The sequence below is a fragment of the Ixodes scapularis genome, unplaced genomic scaffold (genome assembly GCF_016920785.2).
Source record: "Ixodes scapularis isolate PalLabHiFi unplaced genomic scaffold, ASM1692078v2 PGA_scaffold0__279_contigs__length_252992795, whole genome shotgun sequence".
NCBI lineage: Eukaryota > Metazoa > Arthropoda > Arachnida > Ixodida > Ixodidae > Ixodes > Ixodes scapularis.
This window is the reverse complement of record NW_024609835.1, coordinates 117,227,201-117,254,526: the sequence shown is the minus strand read 5'-3', so window position 1 is coordinate 117,254,526 and position 27,326 is coordinate 117,227,201. Positions and strand designations below refer to the sequence as shown.

General features: G+C 47.7%; 1 protein-coding gene across 1 annotated transcript in view; it reads left to right on the top strand.

Annotated features, from left to right (window-relative positions):
• LOC120845946 overlaps window positions 1-26,853 on the top strand; it is a 106,339-nt gene extending 79,486 nt beyond the window's left edge. The window contains exons 12-14 of the mRNA XM_040217509.1: window positions 1,255-1,376; window positions 26,482-26,646; window positions 26,779-26,853. Coding sequence (XP_040073443.1) covers window positions 1,255-1,376; window positions 26,482-26,646; window positions 26,779-26,853 — 362 coding nt within the window. The remainder of the gene's footprint in view (window positions 1-1,254; window positions 1,377-26,481; window positions 26,647-26,778) is intronic.
• Window positions 26,854-27,326: the final 473 nt, after the last annotated feature.

The following is a 27,326-nucleotide window of genomic DNA, read 5'->3' as shown; positions in this document are numbered from 1 at the left end:
AAAAACTGACACAATCCCGCTAAATTTACCGGCGGTGTTTGCGTGACGTAATCAGCGTGACGGTTGTCACGTGACATTATAACGCGACAACGTGACGTCATGTCATGTGGAACCATGATGACACCGCGACTTTATGTGATGGCAGTCACTTTAGCATGACAAATTTAGCTGCGTCATGTGACGCAGTGTTGTGTAATGTCACGGTGGCACAGAACGTGCATAAGGAACTAAGTACTTTCTTATCAAAATGGTTAGTCAGCCAACACGTTTCAACGCAGGTTTGACTTATATTCAGCAGAGACCTGCGAGGACTTTGCCACTCTATCTTCAGCATTCTCGAAGAAACCAGTTTTTGTACAGCAGTATTCTGATCGTCCGATGTATAGGGTGTCCCAATTCACCAGGCTCGGTCTAAAATGGACCGTAAAAATCGACGCCTGCATGTAGCAACCTAAACGTTTCGTCAAAAGTGTATTTCACAGGTCGGTCTTTTTCTTTTAAAATTACAAATCGTAGCTTTCTTTGTATAAAAAATAGGGTCAAGAAACTTGCCAAGCTCAACGGTGGGCGGCGACGCAGACGACAAAGTCGAGTTGTGGGGTGTGTTTGGCGTGCGTACTGATAGATGGCGTCTGGAGAAGCGTCCAAAGGTGTAGGTAGCCGACCAGCAAAAGAAAGCAGACTACACGCAGACGAAATCCGTTTTCAGCAAAAGTGCCACCGTCATGCAAACGCGTTTTTTTCCTTTAAGTTTTGCTTTTATTGTGAGCGTTTTTTTTTACCAAAGGTAGATTTCAAAAAGATTATGTTCATTTGAATAAACCATGGTGGTCGCGAGCAGTCTCGTTAAGGAGGTAGCGCCATCTATCAATACGAGCGCCAAACGCGCTCCGCTTCTCGACTTGGTCGTCTGCGTCCCCGCCCGCCGTTGATCTAGGCAAGTTTCTTTGCCCTATTTTTCACAGAAAGAGAGGTACGCTTTGTAGTTTTACAAGAAGAACCCGATTTGTGAAAAATTGCTACGTGCAGACGTCGATTTTTACGGTCCCTTTTAGGTCGAGCCTGGTGAATTGGGACATTCAATATTCAAAAGCTCGAATAGTAAGAAGGCGAACATCAAATCAGATTGTTCAGGCAATCGCTTTTTGATCTCAAATAAATACTCAAATATTCGCACACCGCTCCGAATTTTTTTTCACCAAGTAGCTTAATGTTGTGTGCATCGATTGCTTCAAATGTTTGTTTTAATTCCAGCGTCGTATGTGCCTCCGGATATCACAAGGAAATCACAATTTCTGTATAATTTCTACAATTCAATCGTGATTTTTGGAGGCAATTTGAAGAATCTTTACTTATATCTCAACCATTTTCAAGTGGTAAGTGCAAAAACGATCACAAATATTCGATTCGAAGACACTTATGATGTGCCTATACCTGCGGCTACGGTTTTGATTAAGAACCCATAAAATATTTTCTCGGCAAAGTTAGGCTAATTTTTATTTTACTATTTGATTTATATTTGTTTTTACGACACGGATTAGTAGTTTTTTTTTTCTACAAAAATAGCTGTCGCAGAAAGATAATTAAAAAAAATAGGCAGCGACCTTTACCTTCAAAGTCCTATAACTGCATGAAATGCATTAGAGGGAAGTGATGAAAGAATTGGTGCGGAAATTGGTGCGTCCCGTGACGTATATTTTCCTGCTAAATTTAGAGTGGAATCTTAACGGCTGTATAGGTCACGTGACGTCAGGTAACGTGATGTTGATTTCCCCTGCTAAATTTATCGTGGAAGCTGAATTGGTGTCTCGGTCACAAGACGGCGATTTTCCCGTTAAATGTAGTGGATAACCGAATTGGTGCATGGGTCATGTGACGCGAATTACCCGCTAAATTTAGCGGAGAAACTGAACCTTTGTTTAGGCAACAAGATGTAAATTTCCCGCTAATTTTGGCGGGGGAAACTGAGTTGACATGTAGGTCATATACCGTCAATTTCCCCAAGGTGTGTAGGTCCGGTGACGTCACGTGATGTCATGTCACGACACTTTCCCCGCTAAATTTAGCGGAAAATTAGTGACGGACGGACGGACGAAAAAAAAGTATGGGACGAGGATTAAAACGCAGTTTTTGCTTGTAAAAAACCAGCAGAATTATTCCGCTCAACTCAACTCGCCTTCAGAACAAGGGGTCACATAATCTGGTGCCGATTAGGGGGCCATCAATGTCCATGAAAGACACGCACTGGAGTTTACAAGGAACAAGGAACGTGTTGTTTTTCGGAGAGTATTGCCTAAAACCCATTATTGTTGGGCAGGAGATCGAATAGTCAGGACCCCATACTTCGTTTAAGCTTAAGTCCGAACGCAGCCGATGCTACGAGCTACGGGACTAATCAAGCAGCGTAAAAAGCACAACTCACTGGGCCCTTTTTCTTTATTAATGGTTCAGCAATGATATAGCACGTACAGACACATGTCGATAACCATAATGGTGCACTTTTGACTCTGTCTGTGTGGTTTCATCAGCTCTTACTTAAAAGAACACTGAACCTAGGAAACAAATTTCTACCTAGTTAGGACAGGCATGTCTTAAATTGAATGTTCGTCGGAAAAAGAATGTTTCCAATATTTATGTTACAATACGAAATTTTTCTATTTACGAGCTTGACCAAAACTGTACCCGTGAGGAATGACGATGACAGCGCTTGTACCCAACTGATGTGCGCTCTGACTTCGCTGGAACTGATTGCGCACACTAGTTGGGTTTACACGCTCTCATCATAATTCTACAGGGTTACAGTTTCGGTTTCACTCGCGAGTAAACATAAATGTGTTGTAGCATAAATGTTGGGCAAAACTTTTTTTTTTTCAACGAACATGTTTTTTTTTTTAGATGTGGCTGTCCTAACCAGGTATAAACATTTTTTCCTAGGTTCAGTGTCCCTCTAAGGTAAAACGAAGTATGAAGTCGTCTTATTCCGCCGGTGTGCCCAGTATTGCCAATGATATGCCGCATTAGGAGTGAGTTGACATGAAATAGGACAAAGATTGCTCAACACTTACCCCGATTACAAGGCGCCAAAATCTTCAAGGTAGTGCCGCCTCCACAAGCGCACTATCTCGGCATAACCTTCGAATCGAGAAGCTGCCCTCCCCCCCCCCCCATTTCCCCTCCCTCCTCCACAGTGCCTTTGGCTTTGCGCAGGTTTCCACTGACCACCCCTGTTAACGTGCGTGTTTAGAGCTAAGCTTAGAGCACATGTGCAAAAAATCAACTCAAAATCTTACAAAAATCGAAACATGCAAAACTCGCTCTCTCTCTTCCTTTTTTAACAACCATGGTGTTTGCAATGCGCATATGGAAGGTGCATCTAAATATAAGCACATTTGTTTTTTGTTTTTTTAGATAAATACTTCCGCATGATTCATTTAAGAAAAATTGTGTGAATTCGGTCGGTCGGTTGTACCACAGCTCAGTGTTCTTCAGCTAAATGTTAGGTGAGGCAACGGCAGCGTCCAACAGCGACAGCAGTAATTGTAATTTTGTAAAATTCACGCTATGTAAGAGTCGTACCTCGCACTTCCACGTCAGGAGAGTGTAAGCAAGCACCTCCATTCTGAGGCTTATCTTTCAGGGGCTAGGGATCGCGATTCTCGCACCGCGGTACCACTATCGTTGAAAGATGCCATATATTACCAACAGCATGTCCTATAATCGTTAAAAAAATACATGACTTCCGAGTTTCCATTCGTGCCTCATGTATGCTTGTTTTTTTAGAAGTTGCTTTTAGGTTGCAACCTGAAACTGGGTGAAAGGCAGCACAACATCTAAAAAGCATCCATATATCCCAAAGATGATAAGTGTTCTAATATCCTATGAGCAGCATGCCAGTTAATGTCACATCCTTTTCAGTCAATTTTTGTGTTGCAGTTTATTCAACGGAAAACGAAGCGCCCCCTCCTGCTGTGACATTATGCAAACTGTCGTAGTCACTATAACTGAAAACGGCATTGCTAATTGTCTCGAGCTTTTGGAAGGCGTGCATTCGGCGATCGTTTTTTGTCCTGTCCGCGTCCTCGAAAGCAAAGAAGGAGGGAAGGGACAAAAGGCTTGAGGTAGACCTAAGCACAATTCTTATGAGTTGTGAATGCGAAGGCATGCATGTCGTTCTTCCGCTCCCTTATTTCGTCTGCGGCGTACTTGCGCCGGCTCTCGAGCGCGTGCTCGCCTCGCCGCGCCTACTTGAGCGTGGAGCCGCTGCTTTTTTCGGCGGCCAGACGCTTCGTGTTACCGGCGCGCTGGCGGCGCGGACACGCAGCACCATGGGGTGGCGGTCGTTGAAACTGACACGCAGCGGCCAATGGGAACCTGGTTCTTTGAAACTATAACGCGCCAGCCAATGGGACCGAAGCCGAAATCTGTCAGATTTCAGCTTCACTGCGCTCTATTGGGAACGGTAAAACTAGGTGCCGTTTGTCTAGGCTTTACGCGCAGCTTCAAAGCTGGGAGATCTCGGCTTCACTTGGAAAAAGGAGTTTAGGTGCCGTATGGCGCGGCTTCAAGGCTAATGACATCGGCTCGCTCCATGGGACAGTTAATGCTTTTGCATTAAAAAGGAAAGAAGTGCACAGAACCGCTACACGCACTTGCGTGCATTTTGACAGTTTTTTTTTTTTTTTTGGAAGGAAACACTTTGGACTTCCGGAGTTTGCCTAATATTATTTGCACTGAGAGACCGGTTCTTTCTGTCAGTTTGCTTCTCTCTTCGCCATGGACAAGCATGCTGACGAGTAACGATTTGCAAACAATCTAGCCACGAAAAAACAAAACAACAGAAGATTTCACTTAAGACTTTAGGTGACAAGAAGAAAGGTTTTAGCATCTTAAGAACGCCAGTTGCCAGTGAGATTCCGGTAAGACTTAGCCTTTCCGACAAAACCATTTTTTTGGTTTTTGGTGTTTTTTCTTCGTCGATGAAAACAAAATGCAACAGATTACTATCCTTCCCTTACGTAAATAAGTAAGAAAATTACTATACAATTACGTTCCAAAATATGTATTTATTTCCTTACAAAATTACCGATAAATATACGGGACTAAGTAATATCGTTACTTGTAACCGATTACATACAAGTCTGCGCCATAGTACCAAGAAGGGATCGAAGGCACTTTCTTTTACATTCGGCCATTAGTTGGGGACTGGGGATGTCCCCAGAAAGTGCCCCGGCGAGGCGCGAGTGCCAAAATTTGAAAAAGATGACAAAATGCGTAAAAACGGCCAAACCCTCTTCATTTTAAACCCGGTTTTCTAAACAAATACAAATACGCGTTTAAAAGTATTTGCCATAGTGCCAGAGTGGACTAGAGCGCTCAAAATTTTATATTACTCTATTAGTTTTTAACTCAGTTCTCCTCAAAAACTTTCTTGGCGAGGCTCGTGTGCCCAAATTTCAAATGATGAACGAATTCGTAAACAAGGCCGAACCATACCGACTTTAACACCGGTTTTCTCAAAAGGATTAATTTTGAAGCAATGGCCATAGTATCAGGATGGGCTCGATGGCTCTAAATTATGTATTCCACTATTAGTTGGAAATTTGGTTGTCCTCAAGAAGTTCCCTGAAGAGGCGTGATTACCCAAATTTCAAAACATGGACGGATGCGTTAAAACAACCGAACCATCCCATATATGAAACAAGCTTTCTAAAAAATAAGCGCATTGAAGTATTTGTTATAGTACCAAAAAGGGCTGCTAACTCTTAACTGCTGCTTACTTCTATTTCGCGCTTCTGACACACGGGGTTATCATTTAATAGGTGCCCTGAACGAGATCCTGGCTGCCCGCAAAATGTGGCTTTTCAAACTGAAGTTTTAGCAAACCGCTAGCTTACTGCCGTCACCGTGCTACAGCTACCGTGGGCCCGACTGCGCATGCGCGACCGCGTACCATTCAAATCTTGAAATATTTGATTTTAGCATACCGGGGACTGGTACCGTGGTATCGGAGCTCGACTGGAGCAAACATCAAGACAAAAGTTGACGGTAATAAATGCATTTCTGAAAAAGGTGGCCCAATAAAGTGGAATAATGATAAAACTAAGGATCGGCGTAAACCGGTACCTGATACTCGAGACACTTATGCTCACGGTGAGGCGAACACGGTATCGCACTTGAGGCATATGACGCCGGCACGAGTCGCGCATGCGCAGTCGGGCCCAGGGTAACAGTAGTACGGTAACGGTAGCACGGTAAAAGAAGTACGGTAACCATTCGCTAAAAGTCCCTACAAGGGACTTTTAGCAAATTGTTACCGTGTTTCGCGTACCGCACTATTCCGGATACTTCGCAGCACGATGTTAATTTAAGCGCGCGCCACGGTGATGCCGCGACCACGGTGCGCGCGCTCAAAGGGATGCTGAACCAAACATTTCAATGTCCATAAAAAGTGGCGCGAGATCTTTCCACGAGCCTGCAGTTGCCAATGTGCGTGAGCACACGCAACGAAATTGACGTCGTAGTCCTCCATTCACGCGTAAGATGAGAGTGAAATGTGTGGGCACCGGGCAAAAGGAGAATAAAGACCGGCGTTTCAGCTCCCCTGTGGGGTCTGGTGTAAAAGATAGGCGATTAATTGGTCTAACAATCACATAGCCTTCACTAGTGGAGAAGAAAAGCCTGTCTTCGTTCTCCTTTTGCCCGGAGCCCATACATTTCACTATCATATTAACCGTGAATAGAGGACTATGACGTCGATTTCGTTGCGTGTGCTCGCGCACACCGGCGGCTGCTGGCTCGTGGAAAGATCGTCCACCACTTAATATGGACAGTACAATTTTTGGTTCAGTATATCTTTGCTTTGTTGGGCAATGAAATTTTGTGATTCCACGAGAGATCGAACCTGCAGGTACACTCAACATTATTATTTTTTCTGTTTTTTTTTATATGCGATGTACACACAAATGAATCGCACGAAACTGAAAATTTTTCTCGAAAACGCGTTTTCACTACGAGAAAAAAAATAGTTTCAAAATTGCGCGACGGCCCTGCTCCGACCGCGGACTGCATTAGTTGCCACCTTTGCGGTCCTGTGGAAGGCAGGCAAAACGTGGTAGGCCAAAAATGTTTCCTGATTTATGTAGTTCACCAAAGCTTAAGTCAACTGCATGCAATTATTATGTGCGTTGTGAATTAAAAAAAATATATAAAATATTCATAACTTTAGACCAAGCGTAACAAATACACTAAATTTCAGGCCTCCTACCTCAATATGTATGGCATTAGATCCTGGTAGCCTGCAGCGTTTGCCGTAATTCAACATCTAGACGCTTGACACTGTGAAAATTTCTGTTAAAAGGTATCTTCTTCTTGTGAACGCGGAGGTAATCGGCGCAAAAAACTCCGAGTGAGCTATGTGCTGCGTGCATTGAGTGCACAACGGCGACGTCTGTCGACTCTCCCGTTGCTTCGTCTGCGCCGCCAAACGAACTGAAGCCCGTGGGTTTCGCAATGCTGTTTCGACCGAGGAGATCCCCCGCTGACGACCAACGCCAGTGGCCACGAACCAGGCAGAGTCAAAGTTCACGTGCAGTGAAGCTCTGCATCTGTGCCTTTCCTGGGCATAAACGCACAAACACACAAACGTCCAGATGACATCACTGGTGCGCCGACACCAACTCTGCCACCACGCATTCGAAAAGAGTCTTGCTGAACTGTCGCAGTAATCCACCTTGATGCGCCCAGAGCTGAGGATTCTCCAAATATTCTTCAAGGGCGTTGACGAGCCGTCATATTTAGGCCGTTGTTACGTTTTTAGACGTAAGGAAAGAAGCGCATGGACAACTGTTCGTGCCGGAGTTAGGCTGCGGTCTACTCGAGTTTCGTTTATTAGAACTGTAGAGAATAGACGCACGATGCTTCGGGTACAAAGGTGCGGGGCGCTTATGTTACGGCGGAGCGAAGGGGGATGTGTACGTTCGCCCCGCGGCAAACGTGAGCTAAAATATCTTACTAGCTCCTGACAGCGACAGCGACCGCGAACCACGTATACCGCGTGACAAACGTAAATGTACCTCCTCCTTGGCTTCGCCGTGACATAAGCGCCCCGTAGCCTTGTACTGGAGGCGTCGTTCTTTTATTCCCTACAGTTTTAATAAACGAGACATGCGAAGTCCAAGCGCGATTAAGGGGCGTAAACTTTCATCAGTGCCACTAAACAACCGTAAGAAAAAAAAATATCTGGAAAGTTGTTTTTGTTTTATTACAGCAAGCTACAACACATAAATTTCTTAATTGTGGGGAAAAAATGCTTCTCCAAAAAAAAAAAAAAAGTAGCGGGGTGAAGCGGAAAACGCCGAAGTCAAGACGCTTCGCCACCGCCACTTTGACCGCTCAGAACTTTTGTACCAAGCAAATGATGCAACATGTTTTTGTACATTATTTTTGTTTTTGGCCTAAGGAGTGTTTTACTTCAGAGTTTTAATAAAATCGAAACCGGGTTTTATTTTTATTTTGTTTTTTCAATATCGGTACTTTTAAGGGGCTTTTTCAAAATAATTTTTCTATATTTCTATTTTTATAGGAAGTTGAAATTTTGCAGGTATAATTTAGTTGCCCTGGCCTATATTATGTATAGTTTTCAAAGTCGCTAATGCCATACATATTGAGGTAGAAGGCCTGAAAGTTAGTTTATTTGTTGCGCCTGGTCTAAAGTTATGAATTCTTTATATATTTTTAATTCGTAAAGCACGTAATATTTGCATGCAGTTGACTTAAACTTTGGTGTACTACATGAAACAGGAAACATTTTTGGCCTACCACTCTTTGCCTGCCTTCCACAGGACCGCAAAGGTGGCAACTAATGCAGTCACCGGTGAAAGCGGGGCCGTCGCGCAATCTTGAAACATTTTTTTTCTTGTAATGAAAACGCGTTTTCCAGAAAAAAAATTCAGTTTCGTGCGATTCATTTATGTGTACACCACATATAAAAAAAAAAACAGAAAAAAATAAAAATGTTGAGTGGACCTGCAGATTCGATCCCTCGCGGAATCACCCTTCAGTCATTTTACAGAAAGCATAAAGAACCGAAAAGGTTATTCTTTTAACACAATTCACGGAAACAGGGAAACAGACGAAAACAGATAGATTTGTGGCAAAAAAAAAAACGCCAAACTTTTTTATATTTTTTTTTACACAGTTATTTTTAGTGTACGTTTTCTATCGTTGCTGAGCCATTCATAAACTGGTAAAAGCCTTGTGACTTGCGCTTTTGACGCTGCCTGAATGGTCCTACCAGCTCGTAGCGTGAGTTGCGTCTGGACTTAAGCTGAAAAGTAGTATAGACCAGCTCAAATCTCTGACGTCACGCCACAGGGGTGGCGCTGCTGTCGGCACTGCGCATGTGCAGATGCAATTTTGGTTTCTACGCACGCGCAACGCCCACACCTGGTGTGGGGAAACGCGGGCTTGATTGTAAACAGTGTTTTGGTCCGTAGCTTATGCCGATGATGTGAGCATCTGGTGTTTGACAAGGCCAGAATAGCGACTTGCTCACGGGCATATAGAAGAATTTCGCAGTCAGGTGCTGAAATAAAAGTAAAGATTCAGCAGGTGTCTGGTTAAGGTCATGGCCGTCTAAGCCAGACTTGCACTTCGGTGTTTAATGCACTGAAAAGGCCTCACAGTCAAACTAGACAGAAATCGGCTTGGATATAACAAAGCTGTCAAGGGGGGGGGGGGGGGGGGGGAGGGGGGGGGGGGAGAGGGGGGGGAGACGGCGTGAGGCTACAAGTCGTTAGAGGCAAGCTGCCGAGTGGCAATTAAGAAATGTTTCTCTTTTTAAACCGAAGCTATGTTTGTAACACGGTGTGTTTTTCCTTTGCATGATACTCAGCACAAGTTGTGACGGCTTGCCAGATATGTGATGTGCAAAATTTAAAACGTATTTGCGCAATCCTTGTTTTTTATTCTTGTTTTGAAAAAAAAACAAAAAAACAGAACGCACTAGCCTTTTTGTTAGTTCGCATAAAATCGGTGAAGGGCTGGCCAATGTGGACATTAAGGTGAAAGTTCATCGATTTATGCTTCTTTGAGATGGGGAAAAATGCGATGTCCGCTCCTGCATTGTAGGTCGCGGAGGGGCGGTACCTCTCCTTCTGGCTTAACATCGACTGCGCGGACGACTCGACGCAGCGGAGAAGGCACCAGTCTTACTTTATTACAAAGAAATACCGGAAGTGGGGAAGTTTTGAAGCAGATTCTCTGAAGAGCACCATCGCGGACAATATGAGCTGAAACAGCGCTGCGGCCTGTGCACGGTACTACCTGCGCCGCTTGTCGCACCGCTCCGCAAACACGGCGCACCCTGAGGCCGAGATAAATTCTCACTTGAGCTCACTGCGCCACTCCGCTCTTCCAGCCGTCTGCTAACGAATATATTGGCCGACGGAACCCCCATCACGATGCGTGTGCCGTGCAGCCCAATGTTTACGTTTTCAGCTAACATGCATTTCAGTGCTTTTCAAAAGGGCGCCGAAGTGGAAAATGGGTTTTCACGCTCGTATCTCCTCGAGGACCGCTGCCTGACGGAGCTGCTTGGCCCCCAAAAGGTGCTGATCTGATTATCATCGAACACGTTTAAAGGCGCATCAAGGTAGCCGTGTCACTGCCTCCCCTCCCCCGTGCCACTGCCGACGAATTGTGGGACGCGGTGAGTCGTGAATGGAGGAGGCTTCGGGCCGAGCCAGACTTTGTGGTCGCGCTCTGTGATACCTTACCACTGCAGAGAAGACGAGAGGCGTGGTCGCGGGTCAGGGGAGAATGACGCGGTCCTAACTTCTTGTGTATGTTTTACTGTGCCTCAGGACCCCCTCAACTGGACTTCTGCCAGTTGGAACAAAGCTGGCTGCTACGGTTGCGACACACTGTTTGACGCCGTTAACCAGCGCATACTTATGTGTGGTACATCTATGATCCTAATCTTCTTTATAGTGCAGTTGAACTTCCACGGCCACTTTTAGTCTTTTGTGTCTGACATTGTTCGTCCTCTGCGAATATCTTTTCGATGATGTTTCAAGCTCTTTCTCCTGACAAATATATGACTGTTTTTCACACTTCATTAGGACTAGGAATTTGTAAATAAAACACCGGTGTTTTGTCAGCAACTTGTTTTGTTTGAAACAACCTGCAATCTCTTTTGATGTGACTTTCAAAAACGATAATCGCAGAGGCAATTTCAGATACCTCGATATTTTTTTTTTCATTAGTCGGCGCTTTTTCTACGTGATTCTACGCGATATAATGAAGTAAATCAATTGCAAAAAAGAGACGTCAACTGCAATCTTCTGCCCCCCCCCCCCTTGCCGCCCTACCACACACACGCCCGCTGTCGCACACGCCGTCTCGCTAGCAGACGGCCGGGAGAGCGCAGTGGCGCAGCGAGCGCAAGTGTTAATTTATCTCGGCCTCAGGGTGCGCCGTGTATGCGGAGCGAGGCGACACGCGGCGCAGCTAGTACCGTGCGCCGGCCGGAGCGCTGTTTCAGCTCATATTGTCCGCGATAGTACCTAAGCAAGAAGAAGAGAAAGCGTTTATATTGGAACACAATTGAGTTGTTGATGCCACCGCCCTCTACAGCTCGGGCTTTGCGAAGGCGGACGGATCTGATGTATTTCTGCGTTTACAGAGGTACCCTGTGTAGAGGTTGCCACCCCGACATTGTTTTTAGGGGCCCGAAAAACGTCGTTAGCTTGCATCGAGCACGATGCAGATAAGCGCGTGTTACCTGACACGGGGGCATTTTGACTATTCACGCTCGGGGAATAAAAGTTGTGGATTCGTCATGACACACTCGTCTGCTTCGTCTTCTTGGCTGCCGCGTCGCTAACTATATACCAAAGCACCCCAGCTCTGAACATGGTGTAAGAAGTGGGATCCACCTGCTTGTAGTCAGCGCGACCACTATGCCAGACGGAGAAAAAAAAAGCGTCCACCTCCGGTCCACAGGGCTTCAACCGCCGTCGCCGTTCGTCCTCACGAGCCACGGCGAATGGGCAACGAGGATTCAAACCTACGAGGAGTACGCCTTTGCCAATGGTCTACGTTCTGCAAGCCGCAAAACGCAAGTACAAACGCTGCTTTATTGTATGAGTCAGCAAGCTCATACCGCACTAGCTTCGCTTGGCGTGCCAACCCCGTAGACGCAACCGTTTGCCGCCGTCATGGAAAGGCTCACCCAACACTTCGTTTATCCCGCGAACGAAATTTACGAAAGCCAAGATTTCACCGCAGGACTCAGTAACCTGGGGAAACAGTCGGTACGTTTTCATGGAGCTTCGAACCCTAATTAGACGCCGATAGAATTCCGCTTAGTGCGTGACAAGTTCGAAGTCGGCTTATTGGACGAGAAGCTATCGGAGCTTTGCCGTTCCACACGACTCACCGCTGACGAAGCTCTTTTACAAGCTCGCCAGCATGACGATGCTGAGAGGCGCGCTTCTCGTTCGGCGCAAGCTGCAGCAGCCTTGAACCGCGACGCAGCGAAGAAAAAGACTGCGTCATCCGCTCCGTCGTCATGCGCACGTAACCGGCAGCAGCGTTTGGATAACGCAGTTTGTGGCAATCGTGGGCGTTCGGCGCACGACCGCAAGCATTGTCTAGATCGGAAGGCAACTTGCAATTTTTGTAGAAAGCCAGGCCACTTTGCAGAAGTTTGCCGCGCGGGGAAGCGTAAGGAGAAGTTGGCCTCCATCGAACTCTGCTCTGTTTGTGCGCAACAGGCAAGATTCGAAGTAAGCGTCAACGGTCACGTGACAAATTTCAAGGTGAACTCGGGAGCAGACGTCACCGTCGTTCCGCCGTCACCTCCAGGCAATTCTCGCGAGCTCAGCTTAGTAGAAGGGGGGCTTTTCGGCCCGGGGAACCAGCCACTGCTTGTCTTGGGAACTCTCCAAGCCACTTTGGCGTGGAAGGACAAGCGCACCGTCCAACCACTCTACGTCATCCGGGCTTAAACTACACCGCTTCTAGGGCTCCCTCCGTTAGAAGCTCTCGGCGTGGTCACGTTTGTGGACACCACCTCCGCCGAGTCCAGAAAAACGGACGAACGTCTCCCATCTTCCGACGCTTGTGGCAGGTGCGTTCCATCTCCCGACGCCCGCATTTTTAAGGGACTGGGCGGACTTCAAGACAAGTAGACCATTCGTCTGAAGTCAGGGGCTTAGCCGTAATGGTTGAGTTTTCCAAGACAAATACCTCTGACGCTCTTTGACGTTGTCAAGAGGGAGTTTAAGGCCATGGTAGCTCAAGGCGTCATCAAAAAGGTTGACAAGCCGACAGCATGGTGCTCCGGATTTGTTGTCATCCCCAAGTCGTCGGGTGGGTACAGGCTGTGCGTTGACCTGACCAAGTTAAACCGAGTCATTGAGCGGGAGCGCTACGTCCTGCCGACGGCTGACCAGATCCTGAGGCAGCTAGGCGAGGCCAAGGTCTTTTCAAAATTCGACGCGAAGTCCAGTTTCCACCAAATCAGGCTCAGCGACGCAAGCGAATAATTAACGACATTTATCACACCGTTTGGTCGCTACTGCAACCGTCGTCTACATTTTGGTCTGGCGTCAGCTCCCGAATGTTTATCAACGTCAAATGTCAGGGGTCCTGGAAGGGTTGCCTGGCATCGTGAACATGATCGGCGATTTCCTTGGTTACGGGAGAGACTTTGAAGAGCATGATCAACGCCTGGCCGAGGTGCTTCGACTACTTGAGCGAGCCGAGGTCAAGCTCAACGAGAAGTGCGCATTCCAGGTTCCTTTGGTCAAGTTCCTTGGAGTCGTTGTCGAGGGATATGGTATCTCGCCGGATCCCGACAAGCTTCGCGCCATTCGGGAGCTACCTCCGCCAGCGGACGTTGCAGACGTTCGCCGACTACTGGGGATGGTTAACCACATAAAGCGCTGCTTGCCACACCTTTCGGACGTAACTGCCCTAATCCGTTTACCACTCAACAAGACAAGCGCGTGGTCCTAGGGAGCAAGCCAAGAGGATGCGTTCATGCGGCTGAAGGCTATGCTGAGCTCAGAGGCCTGCGTGGCAAAGTATCATCCACGCTATCCTACGATAGTGTCCGCCGATGCAAGCTCATTTGGCCTGGGAGCGGTACTGCTGCAAGATGAGCCGTCCGGAGTTCGTCGTGCTGTGGCCTTCGCTTCAAGATCCTTGACTCCGACTGAAGCAGGCTACAGTCAGACAGAAAAGGAGGCATTCGCCATGACCTGGGCTGTTTTTTGGTTCGATCATTACCTGCGTGCGCTCAGTTTTACCATGGAATCGGATCACCTACCTCTCGTCGCCTTGCTGGGAAAAAAAGGAGCTGGAGTTGCTGCCGCCACGGATTCAGCGAAGGCGTATAAAGCTAATGCACTACCAGTTCGACCTTTTGGCACGTACCTGGTGGACTTCTTACCACCGCGGACACACTTTCACGAGCCCCTTGCGACGTCCAGTCTTCCTCGACGGTGGCCTCCATCGAAAATTTTGCTAGCGAGATATTTAAAGGTCTTCGCCTCCCTTCGCTAACCGGCTGGACGAGGTTCGTCAACGACAAGCTGAAGATGAAAATTTTTTTTTTTTTTTGTCGTCCGCTACTGCCAAGAAAGATGGCCAGACAAGAGGAAGCTGCCTCCAAACGTGGTGCCGTATTGGAAAGAGCGAGGAAGGTTGGCAGTCTCCGATGGCCTTCTTCTGCTGGACAGCCGCCTCGTAATTCCTGCTGTTCTGCGCGACGGCCATCAGGGACTTCGCCGCTGTAAGGAGAGCGCCAGAGAAAGCGTCTGGTGGCCCAGCTGCAAAAACCATATGGAATATCTGGTCACCGGCTGCGACAAGTATGCGGAAACAAGGGCTATACACTCGGGGCCCTTGATGTTATCGCCTACACAGGGTCGGCCACGGCAACGCCTAGACATTGACTTGTTTCAGCTGAAAGGCCGTGATTACGTTCTCGTGGTGGACTATTACTCTCGACTTTCGGAAGTCGTCTCCCTGAGCTCCACGTCAGCCTCAGCGGTTATCGCGGCTGCCAACAGCTGCTTTTCCCGCTATGGGATACCGGACGTTGTACGGACAGACATTGGTCCGCAGTTTTGTTTTCACGGGAATTCGCAAACTTTGCTTTGCTGTAGGGTTTCAAGCTCGAGACAGTAGCCCTCGGTACCCGCAGAGTGATGGCGCATTAGAGGTGAGGTGAGGTGAGGTAAACTTTATTCAATCCAAGACTGTTAGATCCCCGCGTCAAGCGAGTCTCTCTTAGAGAGAGACTCTTCACAAAGCGATCGCCTCGGTCGACAGACGAGACGCGGTGTTCCCGGTGTCGTCCGAGGTCAACTGGACGAGAATTTTCTGAGTCTTGGGGTCAGGATGCCGCAGGAAAGATTCATAGGCGCCTGGTTGCCTGGCTTTCTTGATGAACTCATTATTCTTCGAATGAAGAAGCAGCTCCGGGCACCCCCAGAGTATATGGTGGAGTGTGGCGATCTAGCCACACTTCCTGCAAGACGGGTCGTAGGTATCTGGGTACCACGAGTGCAACTGCGCCGGGTTGAGGAAGGTCTCCGTCTCGATTTGACGGAGGATGGTGGATTCTGCCTTGCTGAGAGTGCTGTGAGCCTCTGGGCAGACTTGGCGTTCTACTCGGTAGTGGTCCAGCACCCCCTTAAGGGTGTAGAGGTTGTCGTGGTTCCACGAGGCGAAGGTCGAGTGCTCGCTTGGTGTGCTAGCCTGGTTGTAATAGCGTGGGCTACACTGTGAACACTCTCGTTGCCTGGGGTGACGCATGGGGTGGAGACCACAGGATGCGGACTGGGTGGTCGATCAGGCGATGACCAGTGGCGATCTTGAGGGCTTTGTCAGAGATGTGACCACACATGTACTGACGGATGGCCATCTGGGAGCCACTGACGATGACTTTCGTGGTGCTGAGGGTGAGGGCCAAGGCAATGGCTGCTTCCTCTGCCTCTGCACTGTTGCTGGTATACACCCTGCCTGCCTTGAGGATTTGGTCGGAGCGATTCGTAACTGCAAGGGTCATCCAACCCCTGTCAGCTGAGGCTGCGTCGACATAGGTCACCTCAGAGTCGTCGTAGCCTTGCTGTAGAGTGTTTTCCAGAACCTTGACTCTGGCCATGCGTCTGCCTGCGTCGTGCACTGGATGCATGTGACGAGGCAGAGCCGAAATCTGTAGCTGCTCGCGTAACTCCCTTGGAAGGCAGCCTCGCGTCCTGTGCCCTGTTGGGTGGTAGTTGATGCCCAAAAGATGTGAGGATGGTTCTTCCCGCTGTGGTCAGAGATAGCCTTTTGTAGTGGGCTATCCTTTGTGCCTTAATGATCTCCGAGAGGGTGTTGTGAAGCCCAAGCTTCTCGAGTCGCTTGGGCTCTGTTGAAGGTGGTAGGTGAAGCGCTTTCTTGTATACGCAGCGGATGGCGCGATCGATGGCATCTTTCTCTGCGAGTGTCAACTTGGGCACGGTGTAGACAATCCTGCTAATCACGAAGGCTTTGATAAGGCGAATGACATTCTGCTCTTTCATCCCGTACCATTTTCCGGCGCTTCTTGCTATGAGTCTTCCTACTTGCTGTGCGTGGTTACGGAGGACTCAGATGCTGTATGTGTTCTTGCCATCTTCTTGCAACCTCAGACCGAGTATCCGAAGTCGCCGGACATGAGGGACGTCTTTCCCTCCAACTTGCAGTATGATGCTTGAGGGAGTTTCCACCGTGGTGCCGACCATGAGTAGCAACTCCGACTTTTCCTGAGAGCAGGCTAGTCCGCGCTCCTTAGCATAGGCTTCCACGATGTGTGTAGCTTCTTACAGTGAGACTTGGATGGCGCCATCGCTTCCCCCTGCCATCCACAGAGTGACATCGTCAGCGTAGATACTGTGGCGAAGGTTGGGGATTCATTGTAGTTTCGTCGGTAAATCCTTCATGGCGATCTTGATGAGAAACGGAGAGAGCACTGCTCCTTGCGGTGTGCCGACTCCGCCCAGAGTTTGCAGGTCGGATTGGAACCCGCCGATCGAGACCTGCACCTGCCTTTTTGATAGGAAGTTATGTATGTATTTGAAGATTCGCTCGCCGACATCAATGGAGTTTAGTCCACGGAGGATGGCTGCGTAACTCACATTGTTGAACGCTTTCGATATGTCCAGCCCGAGTATGGCTCTGGTGTCCCTTTTGGGAGCGTATTCCCGTGCCGCAGTCTGATAATACAGTCGTGGCATCACCTCTTGTGTCGAGATCTTAGGTCTGACCCCGAACATGGTGTCCGCGAAGACTGTTGGCTTCTGCGTACCTATTAAAGCGATTGAGTACGACATGCTCCAAGACCTTCCTGAGACAGGATGTGAGCGAAATGGGGCGCAGGGCGTCCAGATGTAGTTTTTCCCAGGCTTGGGTATACACACCATCTTCGCAGCCTTCCAGGATTCTGGGATTTCTTCTTTTTGCCAGCAGACGTTGAAGTATGATGTTAGCCGGTCAATCTCTGTCGTCCAAGTGGCGCAGTAGCTTGTTGGAGACTTCATCAGGTCCTGGAGCGGAGCGGGTCTTGAGCTCTCAGATCGCAGCCATGACTTCGAAGGTTCGGAACTCTTCGTCTAGCATGGCTGGCCCGTGTATTCCATCGGAGGTGTTGGTGGAGCTCGTCCCATATACTTGTTCTGTACTGCTTGGACAATCTCTTTTCCATCTCCCTTGAAGGAGTTCAGGATACACTCCATCTGATTTCGGACTGTGGTTCGGCTTTGTCCGGGGTCGAGGAGACGTCGAAGGGTGTTCCACGTCTTTGGAGTGTTGGGAGCTCCTTCGAACTCGTTGCAGGTGTCTTCCCATTGCTGAGTTGTGAGATAAATGGCGTGACTCTCGATGGTCTTGTAGAATGATGCGATTCGTTTGCGTAGCCGACGATTTCCTTTCTTTCGCCTTAAGCGTGCTTCAAGGTTCGTCTTAATTTCACATAGGTGAAGAAGCCGACTGTCCGCTGCGGTCCGATTTGATTCATCGGGAATGTTTCTTGTGGCTGAGGCTTCAACTTCTCTGATGCCTGCACTCCACTGGTCCAGGTCCTTGATCTTTTTGTCCCGGTCAACTTCGTTTAGCTGCTGCCTGAAAGTGTCCCACTCGACTACTCGCAGAGGCCTTCCCTTGGGCTTCGTGGTGGGGCCGCGTCTCAGGAGAATGTTGAGGATGTAGTGAAAACTGCCCAGAGTTTCCAGGGTGTGCCATTCTGCGTCCGAGCTGTGACCGAGTGTGAGGTCTGGTGATGTGTCTTGGAATCCGCCCGCGGCTTTCCGAGTTGGCTGCGTCGGGTCTGTGAGTAGGTCCAGTCCCAGGGTGGCAATGTCCCACCAAAGCTGCCGACCCTTGGCGCTATCTTGCGGACAGCCCCATGGCATGTGTGGTGCGTTAAAGTCGCCAACGATAAGCAGAACCTTTCCCTTGGCCATGTTTATGGCGCCGCGCAGGAGCTGGTGAAACGACTGTCGTGTCTTCAGAGGACTGTATACATTGAGGATGAACGTGCTGCGATGGCTGTTCTTCTTGCCCGCCAAGATTTCGATGAAGGTGTGCTCGATGTTTTCGATGCTGGTTGAATGAAGCTGTGCTGGTAGGCTCCGTCGCACTAGCGCTGTGACTGGTACGACCCCTGATGAGTTGGTGTGATTAAGGCTTGGTATCCCGGAATGGTGATGCCCTTCCACGTTTCCTGTATGGCTAAAACGTCTGGTCTGCGTTCTAGTAGTAGGGATTGTAGGTACTGGTGAAAGTGTTCCCTCTTCGGAGCCAAGCTTCGACAGTTCCACTGCCACACAATGCGACCTTTACTTGTCTTGGCCAACATTGGGTTGTAAGAGTCTGTCAAGGATGGTCTTCAAGTAGTGCTTTACTTCGCGCATCTCGCCTTCCAGCTGGTCTATGCGGGTGGCTATGCCTTGGCTGGCCGTGTCCTGTTGCATGGCCACTCCTTCAACCTTTGTGGTTGTGCCCGAGGGGGTAGAAGTGAGTGGTGTCATTTTGCGGCGAAAAGCCCTCCTCTTGGGAGTTGCTCCTGCTTCGTTTCTCTGCAAGTCGAGTTGCTGCTGCACTGCGTTATACCGAACTTCGACCTCCTTCCTTTGTCTTTCGGACTCTGCAGTTTGTAGCAGAGGTCGTGCTACTGTGTCCTGAAAATTCTCCACCATAGGCTTCAACTCTGCAAGCTTGGTGGAAGTCTTGTCTGCAGTGCGTGAGGTTGGCTTGGTCTTGGGGTGACCGACCCACTTCGCTCCACCCAACCCTGTGTCTGGCCTTTGATCTTGACCTCGACCTGCTGGGTGTGGATACTCGACGTAGAGTTCTGCTCCGTGACCTGGATCGGCCCCTCGATCTTGATCTCGCGCGAGGCGTCTGAAGGGGGGGGGGGGGGGGGAACTCGGAGCTGCGCAGGGCTGGGCTCTCGACATTGGCGGGAACTGGAGGTGCGGTGGGTTTCGCCTTGGGGGGTGGAGTGCGAAATAATTTCTTGCACTGCCTTGCTCCCGTTGGGTGACCCTTGCCACACATTCCACAAGTGGGCACACATGTGTGGCCTTGTTCGGGGTTGCGCGTACCGCAAGTACGACATCTCGTTGGGCCTGTTCTTGGACACACATCAGCACGGCGTCCTAGGTTACCGCAATTCTTGCAGTACTCTTATTTTTTCTTGTGGAGAAAGCATCGCGTCTCCACACAGCCATATCGTACCCAGAATGAAACGCGGCGACCCTGAAACAGGATGATAACCGAGTTGAACTGACCCATTCTCCTCGCTTGTACGATGCTTGGGTTGCCGGGGTGTACCAAGCTCGTAGTGATTATGTCATCCGTGTCTTCCGCAAGAAAGCCATGGATGACTCCCTTGACGGTATCGTCTGGTGCTACCACGTACGTTGTTTCGGGGTACTGGCGACCGTCAACTTCAATGCCTTGGATAGAATTGAGTTTTCCCGCTCAAAAATTCGTCGGGCGTGCTGAAGATCAGCGAATTCTGCTGCTCGTTGTACCTAAAGGTGTCGGTTCGGAATTGTGCGATGTCGTCTATTTCTGACGCCTTGGAAATACTTCGTTGGAGAACTATGTGATACAACGTTCGCGAATTCAATCCTTCCCTGAGTCGGAGAACTACCTTGATGTCGCCCTCCGGCAATCTAGTCGGCATTGGCTTCGGAGTCGAGCGAGGCCTATTTACCCCATAGCGCCAACCGTGAGGCTTAGCAACGTTCTGGAGAGTTCTAGAGGCTTCTTGCTTCTTGCGCAACGCCTTTCAGACCGCCGTTGTCCATCCAGCTCCCTTCGCGTAGAAATCCTTCTCGGAGATATCTGCTCCCAGAACAACAGCTCGACCCAGGGAATACGTAGGATCATTGGTGGTTTCTTCTCGAGGCGCCGCAGTCTCCGACGCATACGACCAGCCGTCGACTTCCATGACGATCGACCTGTTAGGCCTGACTGGCGTTAGGCTTAGCAAAACACTTAACGCGCTCCGAGAAAAAGGCCAGAAATCTCAAGAAAATTCGCTTACTCTTGCGATTTGCGACGTCCAGGGGTTGAATGTCGGTTTCGCGGACCACAGACGCAAAAAACAAAGCACTGGCTAGCACATTTCCGTACAATAGTAAAAAAAAACTGCGGAGCCCATATGAAGCCTGCCAGCAGCGACAACCCGCCTCTTTTTCCCTCCTGGCGCAGTAGAGCGCATGGTGCACACGGTAGAGGATCCTTTGTACAAGTCTGAAGACCCGTACTTAGCGCTCCTCGCCTACCAGGACATACTGGGCGTCGCAGGAGTTTCTTGCCATGTTTCTGATGAATCGGCGGTTACAAACACGTCTTCCTGCACTGCCGCAGCGTCTCCCACCAGTTCAGCCAAGCCACGAGAGGTTCCGTGCTCAAGACTCCGGGAATAAGGTCCGGCAGGCGAGAGACTTCAATCGCCGCCACAACGCTCGGACTCTTGGTCCACTCAAACCGGGTGACACGCCTGCGTCACAGATGCCAGCTGTCAACACGCGTCTTGAGCCAGGCCCAACGACCACGGTCGTACGTCGTAGAGACTCCCAAGGGAATCCTGCAGCGCTACCGCCGGCACCTGGTGCCCTTCTCGCCACCCGTTACAGCGAGGGAGTCTATTGCGCTTCCTAATGCCGAGGAGCCTCCAGGACAACCATCTGAAGGAGCTCTGCCTGGGGAGTTGTCAACTGCGGGCTGCTCTTCGCCCTTTCTGGGTCGTGCATCTTCCCCGCAAGGTGTCTCAAGATCACGCTATGGACGTGTCATCAAGCCGCCAAGTCGATTGGGTTTCTAAACAACGCTTTCCTTTGAACTGTTTAACGTGTGTGCAGTAACTAGCTCCTTGGGGAGATGTAGGGGTCGCCGCCCTGATATTGTTTTCTGAAGGCCCAAGAGATGGTGCCAGCGTCCATCAAGCACGATGTAGATAAGCGCGTGCTATAGGATTTTGGCTCTTCACGCTCGGGGAATAAAAGTTGTGGGGTTGTCATCCTCGTCTGCTTCGTGTTCCTGGCTGCCGCGTCGCTGACTATGACCCAGAGCACCCTAGCTCTTAACACCCTTTTCGGCAGGATACGAACGTTTTCTTTGTCAGGTTTCACGGGGAAGTTCTACCTGTTAAAACGTAGGAGAAAAATATGTTTTCTACCCATGCGGCACGAGTTGCGGCCTTTATCATTTTGAATAAACGGCGCAGCACACTTTTTTTTTATTGAAATGCCGAAGTGTTTTGGGCGCAGTTACTCGTAAAAAGCCAAACTGAGCTGTATCAAACATGGCACGCCATAAAGTTTCTACATGTCAGGAAGCAAGAATGCAGCTTAAAGCCGGGTCACACTTCTACATCATACAAAAAACAGTCTGCAAACGCGAGTCCCCGCAACATCCGCGGTTCGAACGCCGCGTGCCCAGTTTCCTCCTTGGACTCATTGCCATGTGGCATTCGAAGCACGGATCTGGCGGCGACTCGCGTTAAAATCAACATGAAGACTCTTTTTTTGTGTGTGTATATAAGCGGTGTGACCCTGGCTAAAGCTGCGAAATACTGATTTTGATTAAACTACATGCAATAGGGAATTCCCGCACTGATCACACGTTGGTAAGAGAGGGAGGAAAACCCGCATGGCGATACTTCGTTCAGGATGTTCACTATGCGAGCTCCTTAGTGAGGGAGATCCCTGAAGGTGACTTTTGGTAAACTATGAAGTCACAATTAACATATCACGCTGCCCACGTATGAAACCACCCAAATGACGTGTGCTGCAGTATCTGCGATATTTTCTCTCCCTAAGTCACTTCTGTTGTGATCTACATGTGAGAAAGTAATCTGCTGTGATTTGTGTAGAATTGGCGCATTTTTAATGGACTAGTCGGAAGCTAGCGACTGCCCAGGCTACCCAGTTATTACTTTGCACCAGGGTTGTGCAGAAATACTCAAAATGTATTTGGAAATACAAATACTGGGATACATTAAAATAGTAGCTAAAATACTGATACTAAGATACATCTGCAAAAATGTATCGCGATACGTATCGGAAATACATTTTAAAAAGAGGCAAAAAGTATTTGGAAATACAAATACAGGAATACATTTTAGGGAGGCAGAAATACAAATACAGAAATACTGATACTGCAATACATATTTCAGATTTGTTTGAGATGCCAACTGAGATAAAGCTTGAAGTTTGAAGTGGAACTTTTTGATCCCGAAATTACTTTCCCGAAGGTTGGCACTTTGCCTTGAAGGTAGTGGTTTCGGGCGACGAGGAGTCTTCAATGGGCTCAAAAAAACGTTTCATCAAGGACTGACCGCAGTCTCTTCCCTGACATCCCGTCTGTCTGACGACGAATGCGAAAAGGCTTCGACCTCTAAATAAATTCTGTCACCCTAAACCCCATCAAAACGTCACCACGCCCCTGCCAACATTGATCACATGACGTCACGGTGGAATGAACTGGTATTCTTTATCTGCAGGTGTGGCCTTGAACATGAAACTTTAGCACGCTGCTGTATATGAAAGGACAAAACATACTTTCGTTGCAAGTTACCTCGTTGAAGACCGTGCAGGCAGTGCCATTTGATATTTTTGAGAATAGTGGACCACCTGAAGCATTCTGGAACACACGTCTTGTCTTCTGTTACGGTTGAAAAAACCATACGGTGGCATCCCCATTGTGAAGGTCCTCCTGCCGACCCTCCGCCACCGACGCATGAATTGCAGTCCTCAAGTTTCGTCTAGCATCCCCCAAACAGAGGTCTCGTGGATTGGGACCTGATGTTGCCGGTACAGGTGCGAGCTCTCCGAGAAACAGCGCGCTTGAGACGAGTCGCAGGTGTACGAAGTCTGGGTCGGAACAGCGAGGCCACGTCTGGTCTCCTTCCTGGGTTTCGGATCACCAGAGCAGCGGGTCATGTTCACGTCGACATATGACGTACCCTTGAGCCGTGCAATATTACGAGCGCAACCGCAGATGCGTTCGTATAAGTGTTGAACTTCACTGCGTGAGTCATTTTACTATTTTAAATTGACAACTGCCAGGCTCGTGCTGAAACGGACTGTGACTCAGCTTTGCCAGCTGGGTGTACTGTGTACGCTAAGGCAAGAGAGACGGTTAGCAGTGGGCGTTTTATGCCAGCAAACAATGACTCAAGAAATCCCTACCTAAAAACCTGTGGCAGAAGATGCTCTGACTCCACTCCTCTCACGCCACCTGGTTTGAGTCCCCTACTACGCAACACTTCTCAGAAGAGAGAAGAGCACGCATAGAAAAATAGTTTGGAGAATCGGAAAGAACCTTGGTCAGCATAGTCACAATGCCCCAGTATCTCCTTGACCCTCGCGCCCTCAAAAGTAAAAAAAAAAAAAACCGTTCGGATTTTTTTTTTTTTTTGAAAAAGGGGGGGGGGGGGGTATTTTTCAAGAAATGTAACGAAATACATTTCATCTTGATTGTATCGTGATACAAAGAAACATCTAAAATGTATTTCGTTACAGGAATACAGATAATGGTGAAAAAAATGTATCGCGATACGGAAATACAGATACGAAATGTATTTCTGAAATACTATCGCGATACATTTGTATCTCGATACTGCCCAACCCTGCTTTGCACATACATCCCCTTTATGCAATTAAAAGAAGCGAAGTTTGCAAAGCACGTGGCTGTCACACAGAAAAATGGAGCTCAAATCCCTATCGGACCCGATACTGATTGTATTAATTTTGTACTCATCTAAGAAATCCCAGCCCATTCTCGGCTATCATCAAGTGTTCTTGTTGTCACCTTTCTCTTTAGGTTTGTAGGCACAAGCTCTCATCATTAAACATTTATTTGTTGTCCTAAATTCATCTTCTCTTTTTATTCGTGACCCCAATGCAGCAGGGGAAAAATGAATATAGGTAAATGCGTAAAACATATGCGCCTGATATAAATTAGCTGACAATCCATCCTTGTATACCTCCTGTACGGAATCAACCACTAATAATAACATACGTTTTATGTCTTATACTCACGCGCAATTACACAGTTATATCTGAATGCACCTATCTATAAACCACTCCAACTCAACTATAAGAACTATAAAAATGCGTGCAATGACTCCTGCTAAATTGTTTAGAAGTTCCTATGTTCTTCCTTTCACGCCAGTATCGTTATGAAATGGTAAGGAAGCACTATTAAAGTTATCAATATGTTGCATCCGCAAGGTACTCATTATTTCATCCTGATTTTTTATCTTTGAAGCTACTGTTCTGTAATTGTTGTAGTTTTCACTCGTCCCACACTCCGCTTTGGCGGAAATTTGTACACCGCGTAGAAGTTAAAGGTGAGTACACCACGTGGGGACGTAAAAGTGAACTAGAAACACCTGTCGCAAATATCTGGCCATGTCAAAGAAACCCAAGGGAAAGTGAGTTCGTCTTGTGTGGGTTTTCATCAGAAGAAAAAAAAAAGGACTCAAAGCACAGTAGTTTGCAGAACGTATCAGAAAACACGACGAAGAGATAATTTGCAATTGTTGGGGAGTTTTACAAATATTATGAAAACCTTCAAACGGTTTTTATTCAAACGACAGAAGTTCAGAGGGAAATTAAGATAAGGAGGGTGTAGTGTTGTTTGTTGCCGGCAGGTGTCTCTCTTAACAATACTAACCTTATTCTAACATACTGTCATAGGGGGCGCGGCGTTACTGTTACGTTTTCTACATAAGCTGTGAATAAAGCCTGCTGGGCCGGGTCCTGACCTACCCGGCCCAGCTGAGATTGTCTGGTCCCGGTCTCTACAGGGGGAGGGGAGATGGGGGGGGGGGGGGGGTACAGTAATATAGTAGACGTCATTCAGATGCAGCATAAGAATGATACAGCCCAACGCAAGCGAGAACAGATAATTGTTGCGAAATCAGATTTCTATACTTTTTTTCACCTTATGATGTACCGCAGCAAAGGCTGCAAGCGCGAGCTCCTTGCTCGAGGGCACATCTCGGCGGCACAAGCTCTCGTGCGTTAAGAGTAGCTCACAACGCTCTTAGTTCGCGCTTCTAGCCTTGTCTGCGGTACAACATAAGGTGAAACGGAGTATAGTAGCCTGCTTGTCGATGACCATTTGCCCGATGTCGGTTTATTTGAGTTGTCAGCCTCAGCACCCCTTTAACATTTAAATAAAACTGCTACCTGTCTAGGGCTTGAAAATTTATCTAAATCCATAAATATCTCTAATGTACAAGCGAAAACTACAGTATTCGGTGTTTCAACGTCAATGACCGCCTGTGAGAAGTGGGCACATCCATCGCAATTTCAACCACTCCCAGATTCGTCGATACCGACATGTAGGTGGTTTTGAAACCGGAGAAAGCTAAGAGAAATAGATATTTTTAGGAATTTGTGCAACAAGTATAGACTTCTGCCACGCAAAGAACATTAGTTATCCTGTCGATTCTCAAAGATTTGTCGAGGAAGCGTTGAATGATTCAGTAATATATTGAGTGTGCATGGCGAAATTGGCAGCAACATGGCTGACAGGTGAAGGTATTAGGTTTAAACACCGCCAGGCTAGTTCTTTCTTTTTTTTTTGTTGATTGGTATTTTTTTTAATTCTAGTTTATTCACGCATGCTATCGTGTGTCTTGTTGTGAAATCTGATGAAAGCGCGCGTCTAAAGCAGTGGGAATGTGCACTGCGGTGGGTCAATCGCTCCTCTGCCGTGGCAAGATGTATGGTTTAATTGTTGAGCTGAAAGGCAGAACGTTCTCTACATAAACGTTTATTCACAGTTTTACTTTCATCTGTTATTTTGTGTTCGCGATAATAAACAGCAAGAGTTGTATATTTGCTCTGTTCCAAGTGTTATTGCGCATTTGAACTGTTACCGCTGATCTGTGACAACTGTTTGTTGTGTTGTTTACAGCACCAAAGTGACAAAAACGAGACATTTCTGGAGATGACAATTTTTGGGAGTCTTGGCGAACCGAGGAGTATTTTTTCTTCTCTAAGTATTCCAAATATTACATCCGTTATGGAAAAACTTTCCTGGCGTGTGAGGACAAAACAGCTGGGATTTATATCCGATGAGGTAAATTTAATTACTTGTAATTTCTACCTTACAAATAATTTAATGACATACTCTCGCCTTAGCATGTCTTTGGTACTACTTTTTTATATAAACCTTAGGTCTGTACCAATAAGAAAGCAACCCATTCTTTAGAGCAGACTGAAGCGAATACTCCCAGATCAAAGTAATTCCATGGGTCATAACAATAACAAAAATGTCAAAACATGATAATGCAAAACTTCTCAGAGAGCCACAAAAAATTATCGAAATTTGGATTTCTCAAAATAAGGTTGCATAAGCGTTGAAGGGGACGCTACGAACTTCAAAATCTTACTCTTACATCGATATCTCGAATGGAAGGCCATATAAATATATATATAAATATATATATATATTTTTTTTTTAACGAAGGGTGCGTTTAAGTGAGGACTATGACGTCACGATTCGAAAGGGGGGAAGCGGCCCCTCTTCTCACCTCCTCACTTCGGTTCACCTGTTCGAGGGGACGAAGCGAAGAGGAGAGGAAATGAGAATCCTGATGTCACATATGTCTTGTCGACCGTGTTTATTTTAGCACTTCTTTCCCAATAATACGGCCATCCGTTATACGGATATCGCTGTATGAATATTGTTTTTTTGGGTTTTGCAGCGTCCCATGCTGGAGCCTTTCGCTCCACCTTGTTTTGTGTGCTCAAAATTTG